The following is a 9566-nucleotide window of genomic DNA, read 5'->3' as shown; positions in this document are numbered from 1 at the left end:
CGTTCGACCCAGGTTGCAGGTCGATCCCTGGTTGGGGCATGTGCAGGAGGCAAATGATCAATGTCTGTCTCTGTCTCTGTCTCTGTCTCTCCCTTTCTCTAAAATCAATAATAATAATAAAAACTACAGGGGCAAGTTATGTTCTGTAAGTCATAACTGCTTATGAATTATATAACTACACTAGAGGCCAGGTGCACAAAAATTTGTGCAATCGGGGGGGTCCTTCAGCCCGGCCTGTGCCCTCTCGCAGTCTGGGACCCCTCGAGGGATGTCCACTTGCTAGCTTAGGCCTGCTCCCAGGGGGATTGGGCCTAAGCTGGCAGTCAGACATCTCTCTGGCAGCCCAGGAGCCCTCGGGAGATGTGCACTTGCCAGCGGGGAGCAGGCCTAAGCTGCAGTCGGACATCCTTAGCTCTGCTGAGAAGGTGGGAGAGACTCTCACCACCACTGCTGTACTGGCAGCTGGCAGCCTGGCCTGTGGCTAAGCAGAACTCCCCCTGTGGGAGTGCACTGACCACCAGGGGGCAGCTCCTGCATTGAACGTCTGCCCCTTGATGGTCAGTGTGTGTCATAGTGACCAGTCATTCCCAGTTGTTCTGCTGTTAGGGTCAATTTGCATATTACCCTTTTATTATATAGGATAACTGTCTTGTTATGTAATTCAATTACTTTATCGTACAATATTCTTACTTAAAAAGTTGGTCTGTTGCCAATTGGTTCCATAATCGGAACGAAGACTATAGCATCCATTCTTGGTGATTTTAAGGTGACTGAGTGCGTGGATGGGAGTGCTGGCATTTTCTGATTCCTTTAAAGTTCTTCCCTCTAGTACAGTGGTTCTCAACCTTCTGGCCCTTTAAATACAGTTCCTCATGTTGTGACCCAACCATAAAATTATTTTCGTTGCTACTTCATAACTGTAATGTTGCTACTGTTATGAATCATAATGTAAATATCTGATATGCAGGATGGTCTTAGGCGACCCCTGGGAAAGGGTCATTCGACCGACAAAGGGGTCGCAACCCACAGGTTGAGAACCGCTGCTCTAGTACACAGTCCTCGCACCACTACAACCATGGGATGCTGATGAGGCGAAAGAGTTAAGGGGGAAAGCAGGACCAGTGCCTGGAGTGGGTGGCCCGGGGACTCACGGTTGAGGTTGATGTCTCCGTAGGGCAGGGGCAGCAGTGGGGAGTGCAGCGGGTGGTGGGTGTGCCGGAGGATGGGGTTCCGCTTGTAAATCTGCTCCACGACGTCCGAGTTCAGGCAGTTCTCCTGGAAAACAAAGCAAGCCAAAAACATTATCGCATCTGTGTTCTCCTACACACCAATGTGTTTCCAAAGTCTACACCGTCCACCACACCCAGGGTGGTGGTGGAAACCCAGCATTAGTAACTGGAAGCCCGAAGAGACCCCAGTCTGTGTCTGCAAACAAGCCACAACCACACGTTGCCTTACATCGCTCTTTCTCTTCATTTCATACACATATACGCTCCCATGTTATTTAAAAGTTTCCCTCTGAAATGATGCAGACTTAAAACATAAATTTAAAGTTCTCTTGCTAATTATTTAGCTGTTCCTTAGCCAAACCATGTATCTTGACCTATAATTCATTTTAAAATGCATGTTGCTAATTCTTTAATTTGTCTTTTGTATTCTCTCTCTACCTGAAAGCTACAGGAGTAGCGAGACTGTCTTTCCATGTGCCTACCTTCTCTCTCCTGAAATTTAAGAGATCTGCTCACAGAAATTCATCATGTATTTATGCTCCTAAAATGTCCATATGGGATGCGAAACAGCCAGTCACTTTTATGACTTTAAATACACAGAAGAGTTGGAGGAGAGCCAATGAGTTGCTCTACCCTGGTAATTCCATTTCCACTATGAAACTTTGTCAGTAACACCCGATTAAAAGTAGGAAAAACTTTACTTACTTAAAAATAAAGTGGTATGGACTTAATTAGGGCAGCTTGTCTAGTTTTTTGAAAAGCACGGTTTCACATTTGGAAAATTCTATTACTCTTTGAATGCCTGATTTCAAATTAATTAAGAGACTGTACGACTAGATAAAGCTTGGAAGAGAAAGTTCAGCTGATATGTGCATTTTTTTTTACTCCGATCTAAAAGACAGCTTCAAAAAAAATTTTTAAGGCTAGAAATAAAGTTATTAGTATCCCGCATCTTGGGCTCCACAGAAAGCTTTGCAGAGTCTTGGATAATAACACAATCGGTGGAATTTAGCTTCCAACACCCAGGAAACAGATAACTTTGATACCAAGAGGCTGACTTGAATTTGGTGGGACATTAACATACTACTGACATGAGACCCTTTTCCACGTGTGCAAAGGCTGAGTTTGCCTCCTCCATCCAATGTGCTAACTTCCTTGTTTTCAAAATCCTCACTTGAGGACATGCTTAGAGAGAAGAAGGGGGAGAGAGAGAAACATCATTGATGTGAGAGAGAAACATTGACTGGCTGCCTTCCATACGTGCTCTGACCGGGGATTGAAATCGCAACCCAGTTATGTGCCCTGACCCAGAATCAAACTGGCAACCTTTTGGTGCACTTGCATGAAGCTCAACCAACTGAGCTACTCCAGCCGGGCCAGCTAATCAGTAAATAAATACCCGTCTCACTGTCATTTTAGAATCAGCTCCAGCTCTTTCCTTTGTGTTGGGAATTTGTCTGCATGGACAACATGGAGGAACAGCAGTAAAAATAATTCTTTGACCTGGCTCTGCACCAGGGACCAGCTGGGTGAGCAATGCAACCTGAATACCCCATGTCTGTCTCCCTCCCAGGACGAAAAGCGCAGTAATCCTCATGCATGACGGCCATTTAATTGTGTGTTTATTCATTCAACACACACTTACTGAGCAGCTCATCTTTACACACAGGAAATGGCAACTTAACACGATCACTGTTGGTCTGGGAACAGGAGCTTTTGTGAGTTTGGGGGCCCCTGGTACAGTCTCCAAGTTTTCTAGACCACCCCGGGCTCTCTGTGAATCCACCTGTGCGGTCTAGACCAGTGATGGCGAACCTTTTGAGCTCGGCGTGTCAGCATTTTGAAAAACCCTAACTTAACTCTGGTGCCGTGTCACATATAGAAATTTTTTGATATTTGCAACCATAGTAAAACAAAGATTTATATTTTTGATATTTATTTTATATATTTAAATGCCATTTAACAAAGAAAAATCAACCAAAAAAATGAGTTCGCGTGTCACCTCTGACACGCGTGTCATAGGTTCGCCATCACTGGTCTAGACACTGTACATAGTTAAGAGAAGAATTATCGTGTTACTCCTAGAAGGTCCCCAACTCAGGGCTGAAGTCGCACCTTTGGCATAGCATGTCGTTCCCAACGCAATTCCCGCCACTGTGATGGGGAACCTAACTCTAAACCACAGACCACCGTCCCTCTGCCTAGAAGCCAGCAGCCAGGTCTGCCTGAGCAGCAACATCAAACACCCCGTAAAGATAAAATATTTTAGCATGAAATTTCACCTAAAATCTCACATTTAGGTTCCTAAAGGCAGGGCTACGCAAACACAAAATTTACCAAGAGTTAGCTCTGATTACGAAATAAAAATGGAGCCTGACTAATGCTGATGCCTTGATGTCCTAAAGGTGACAACCTGGGAGCGACTCTGAACCACCGGGTGGGCTCGGGTCCACCCTACCTTGATGTCCTGAATCAGCTGCTGGGTGGGCGTGTCGATGGGGGCCTTGGTGTCCGTCACATTCTGAATGGCGCTGGACCACCGGGTGGCCTCGTTGAGCAGCTTCGTGTAGAGGCGATAGCAGTGCTTGCGTCCATACACGGTGACGTTCCAGTAGCCTGTAACAGACGCATCGCACACACATCAGCGCTGACCTCTGCGGCCAAGGCCACGCTCCTGCATCGGAGTCCCAGGAGTCCAGCCTACGTCATCTCCACCTGAGCCCCTTTAATTGCTTAATTCAATAACCACTGCTGAACTCGGACACGTGCCTGGCCCTGCACTGGGTACCTAGGTATCCAAAAGACAGGAGGAGCTCACAGTGAGAGAGGAAGACAAACATAAACTAATAAACCCAGAATTAAATGCGCAAATTGTAACATTTGATCTGGATGAAAAATCCATAAACTAAGCCCCTTTCATGGCTCTTGGAACAGAGAGAAAACTGCCCACAGCTTTCTCCTTCTCCCTCCCTGTTCTCTTCTCCCTTCTCAGACTCTCCCCTGAAGACACCTGTGCTAATAAGTAAGCCATTTCTGTGCTCAAAACAAGCTGTAACTTGGAATAGAGTAACTAACTAAAAACATCCTGGTATTTTTTACATGGAATAGCTATATTTTTAAAGGAGCACAAAATCACAACTAGCAACAAAAATCAAAATAAGCCTAGAGCTATTTTGTATAATACTGAAAAGAAAAAACTAAGCCTACCCTCTATTTTATTTAAGTTACATTCACTGGCAGAATTGCGGTCTGACTCCCGTGGCACAATGATAAAAACAACGAAACTCCAGCAAATAAAAATAAAGCTTCCTGTAGGACAATCTTCATGGGCTTAACATGCTACTGTCCTTAGAAGACTCTGCAACTCCATCAATCACGACCTCTTTACGATGGTTTAAATACTAACTGTTCACATAGCTAAGCACAGACAGCCTCGGAAGATAAGTCAGCCAGAAAAGAACTTCTTTTTGAGGGGGGGGAAAAAAAGCACACGCTCTTGGTAGGAATCTCATTCCTTTGCTCCGAGCAGACCCAGAACTCTCAGGAGTTGATGCGGCTGTTTCAGGCCCCGCTCGCTGTGAGCACACGGCCCCAGTTACCTGTCTCTTTGAAAACCTTCTCATCCGGGGGGACGACCGAGCAGAGGCTGTTGAGGACCAGGGTGCCTAGTTTGAGAGCATTCTTCTCCGAGCTCTTGTAGTAATCCAAGGAGTTGTGGGTGAGCACAAACCACCGCTTCTTCAGCTTCAGCGAAGACATCTTCGGGCTGTTCTTGACTTCTTTGTGCAACCACCCTGGAGAGCAAGAGGAGAGTGTAAATCGAGAGCTAGGAAGAGAAACGCCAAATACCAGGTAATCATCTGCACGATGCTTACAGATGATTTGTTAGGAAGGACCATGATCATTTCTGTCTTATTTTTAGCCAGTAAATGACTGGGAAAAGCTGTTCAAATGGAAATACTGCAGACATCCATGCACGTGAAAGCAGGAGTCCGGGGAAAAGGAGCGCGTCGCTGGCAGTCACCTCTGACGATGAATTCCTGGCCCTCCACCCGGGTGTCGCCCTTGGACCGCTGCAGCAGCGTGATCCAGTGGTGCATCTCCTCCGGCGTGTCGGCGTTGCAGTGCAGGACCCGGTTGGCCGTGATGATCACAAATGAGTTGGGCCTGAGCGACAGGGCGAGAAGGGAGCAAAGCCTCTTAGCTCGACGGTGAGCATCACCTCTGAGTGAACCAGGACCGAATGCCTTTCTCCGGACTTATGGGTCAATGGGGATAGAAACGGCCGCGCTATTTGTATTTTACGGTAAGGACGGCAAGCCTTGCTCATTTCCGCAGGATTTATTTTATGCATCATTAACCTTTTCACTGGGAGCGACACATTCTGAGGGCCCTGGAAGGGAACACATGTCTTCATGCAAAACTTTCCAGATGCAACTGGGTTCAGGGAAGGCTACCTAAGGTGACGGTGGGGGAAAATTTTGTTTTGATGCCTCTCCAAAGTAAATTTCTTCCTGCCTCTGGGTCCTGCCCTGGATAATATTTCTGTGGGTCGGTAATGAAATGTCAGACACCAGTACTAGAAGAAGATCAGTAAAAAGGTGTAAACGGAATATCTGATACACTTCATTATGCCGGGTACAAAAAGCCACTGGGCCCTGTTTTCAAAGCAATCTAACAAGGGCTCATTTCCCAGTCAGGGGTAATATAATAATGGAAATTTATTTTTTTCCCCTCAATGCCTGGAGCCTCTCACAGGTCCTTGCTCATACCAATTCCTCTATCTAACCGTGTCAGCTAATGACTGCCTCTCTTGCAAGTTCACTGTAGTTAAGTGCAGCGAAAGTTCAAGGAAAAGGAAGATTAACAAGAGTGTAGCAGGCAGAAAAAGACAGGTGCTCCTCAGCAACAAAGATTTGTCTATAGTTGGGAAGGGAGAAAGGTGGGCATTTGAGGAGGAGAAAACCGGAGCACAGATGGAAGTTCTAAGCATGGTTCATAGGCCCAGCCTGAGGGAGTGAAAGGGCTGGGAGCAGACAGACACTGATGAGGCAGCAATGCCACCATCAAAGTAAGAATGTGGGCTCTGGGTATTGACTGGCCTGACACACATGTGGCAGGTTCCTCTCCCTCTCTGAAATCAATAAAAATATTAAAAAACAATCTTTTGAATTCATTATTAAGTTTAGGAAGGGGAGGTATACCATTTCTGGAATAATATGCAAAAACACTGTTTTCCTACACAGGCATTTTCCTCCTGTATGAATCCTGAGTTTGTGCTGTTTCCAAATAAAGACTATTTCTCCTACATGTGTTTTTTACTGTTTTAATGGACTGTCTACATTAGGTTTTCACTATCTCCCCCAGCACTCCCAAAGAGACACGAAGAGGAAAACTTTCAGATGATGTAAAACTGGGTACCAGGAACGAAGACTGTGGATTGCTGAGGTTGACCCGGTGGGAACATGCGGCTTAGAGCATTCTCACAGCCCCATACAGAGGAAGGTGGCCCAGAAAAGCAGAGAGAGATGTGAGTGCATGCAGGTAACCAATTACTTGTGTTAAAAGTCACTTCTGAGCTCACCTGTCGGGGCTGTCGGAGGCGCACACGGAATCGATGAGCCCCACATCCAGCGTGCCCTGGAACAGATGGAGCAAAAGTAGAGAGCGTGAGAGAACCATTCAGGTACAGAGCTCTTTACCTTAAGACCCCCAGATCACGACCCTCCAAGCAGGCCAGCAAAAGGCTCCTTTTTGTGTTAACTGCAACATGATAGTTACCTAAGGAAGGTATTTAGTGAGTACAGACAGCTTCCAGGCAGGGCAGATGCCACAGGTCATTCATTAGAACAATTATAAATTAATCTTTCTGTCTTTTTCTTTTCTTTCTTTTTTTTTTTTTTTTTCAGAGAGGAAGGGAGAGGGATAGAGAGTTAGAAACATCAATGAGAGAGAAACACCGATCAGCTGCCTCCTGCACACTCCCCACTGGGGATGTGCCCTCAACCAAGGTACATGCCCTTGACCGGAATCGAACCCGGGACCCCTCAGTCCGCAGGTCGGCGCTCCATCCACTGAGCCAAACCGGTCAGGCTTTCTGTCTTTTTCTTAAAGTGCCTTCAGCGAGGAGTGTCTACGAACTTCTTTCGGTAATACAAGTGTTCTAATTTAGACTAAGATCTGTCACTAAATTTTACATTTATTCTGCTAAGAAACTTTGATGTTAAGTTTTTCTTATGAAAAGATAAGACTTTATTTCTAAAATAAGATTTCTATGGTTCTGTATATGTGTCTGGGACAGACGAAGACAGAATGCCATTCAAAATCCACTAAGTCCTGGTAAGAAAAGTGTACTGTGCTCCCATGATTTGGTAAAAATTGGGATTTTTTTGTTTTGTTCTTTTAATGGTTTGTTACTACTTCTAATATATAATTTATTCTGTTCTTATGTTGTATAATTTTTTAGCCAGAATATTCCTGTTTTAATCTTTAATTACTATACTGTCCCTTTAAAAATAAAGATTGCCTAGAAATTCCCAGCTCCCTCGCCTCCCACGGGGCATCACCTCCACCCCACGGATGGTCACTCACCACGGCATTCTGCGGGTTTGCCTGCTCATCGTGCATCTCCCGGATCTCCTGGTCCGTGGACGCGTGGACCTGACTCAGCACGCTGAACCACTGGCTGTGGGAAGGAGAGAGCGGCTGTCAGCAGTGGCCAACCTCTGGATCTGCACACAGCAATGCTCTTAGACATGGAGGAAAACGACCGGATCTCCAACCAACGGTGCTATTAACTTGCTTACACGTCGGGGCAAATGGGGTTTCCCACCACCAAGGAGTAAAGTTAAGAGAAGGAGCCAAAGTACCCGCCAGTCCCAGCTGTTGCAATTTTAGACCATTGGAAGGGCTTCCCTCCAAGTCCCACAGACCTTTACAGACATTTAACAACGACCATGAGTTCCTAGAGAAATTGGCAGGAAATGTGAAACCCTCTGTTCTACCCAGAACACTTCGTGAAAAATCCTGATTGAAGAGATTATTTAAAGCCTGGGAATATTCGAGTGCTTTTTCATTTTTGAAAAGTAAACTGCGAGGTGAGAAGGCCAGTAATGTAGGACCTTCTCAGAATGGGCACTTGAAGTCCAGTTTCCCTCCTCACCCCCAGGATGGGGTTTCCAACCACCCGGAGGATTTCTACTAACGTGAAGAAAACCACAGGAGAGCTGGAAATAGAAAACGTTGCTTGAAGTTAAAAATGGACATTTATTTTGATCAGAGAACTCTCCTATCTTCATTTTGGAAGAGTTTTCTTGTTTCCACCAGAGTCAGATAATAAAGGAAAACATGCCAACCCCAGGAAAGTCAAGCAGAACAAAGGTTATGATGTAACTAGAAATTCAATACACGCTTAAGGAAAACGACCATGACTATCCCTCTGTCCGTCCATCTATCCAACGTTTATTAAGCTACAAAATGTGAGCGGGACCAAACAGGAGAGACGCTAGGACGCCCTCCTCCTGTGGGGGGCAAATAGTACTGGAAATATCGGGGGACCCTCTGTAAAGTACACGACTGTCTAACCAGTATGCTGTAACACCCGGAAGTAAGACAAAGTAATATTAAATGTAAACTGTAACTGAAAAAGACAAAAGACATACATACATACATACTCCTACTAAATAAGGCAGAGGAGAAAGTACTTAACACACGGATATTTAAGTAAAACAGTAGCACCTATATGTAAAGACAAGCCATGTGAATTATTTATAGAAAAGCACTAAAATCTATCACCTGGGATTCCTGCAGAAGAAAAATGTGACCATGCGCTTGAAAATACTCAACACATACAGACTCAACATATACAGGGAGACACGGAAACTTCCAACATCAATTTGCTTCACTGACTCTGGTTAACCCAGAGGCAAGACTGCAGTCATCGTTTTATGTGGAAGCTCAAAAATATCCCAAATTAAACACTAAAAACACATACATGCAAGATGGAGGCCACAGGGATCTCTCTCTCTCTCTCTCTCTCTCTCTCTCTCTCTCACACACACACACACACACACGCACACACGCACACATCAAAGAAACAAAATCTGCCGAGTTTTCAATCAGTATAGAGTAACCTGGGCTCTGAAAGAAACTTTAAAAAAAGCGTTCCACTGGTCAGGGGAAAAGTCCTTGGCTAAAATATTCCAAATGTTAAATTTAGCAGGTTCATCATGGCACAAAACAGACCGGGCAGCTGCCAAGTGCTGAGCCTGTAATCCAGCTGAAAGCGGTGGGCATTCCTTTGGATCACAACAAAAACAAACAAACAAAAAAACAAAC

At 45.2% G+C, this 9566-nt stretch overlaps 1 protein-coding gene across 1 annotated transcript; it reads right to left on the bottom strand.

Annotated features, from left to right (window-relative positions):
* Window positions 1–727: 727 nt before the first annotated feature.
* LOC111824748 (unconventional myosin-X-like) lies at window positions 728–7934 on the bottom strand (the record flags this gene model as incomplete). The annotated part of the gene is made up of 7 exons (XM_023749317.1): window positions 728–854; window positions 1152–1275; window positions 3688–3845; window positions 4829–5023; window positions 5254–5396; window positions 6814–6869; window positions 7821–7934. Coding segments are annotated over 7 exons (804 nt in total), but the record flags the coding sequence as incomplete, so codon positions are not given.
* Between the last annotated feature and the right edge of the window lie 1632 nt (window positions 7935–9566).

This window comes from Myotis lucifugus, unplaced genomic scaffold (genome assembly GCF_000147115.1).
Source record: "Myotis lucifugus unplaced genomic scaffold, Myoluc2.0 scaffold_5664, whole genome shotgun sequence".
In the NCBI taxonomy this organism is placed as follows: domain Eukaryota; kingdom Metazoa; phylum Chordata; class Mammalia; order Chiroptera; family Vespertilionidae; genus Myotis; species Myotis lucifugus.
Note: the sequence above shows the minus strand (reverse complement) of the source record. Positions and strands in the feature narration are given on the sequence as shown.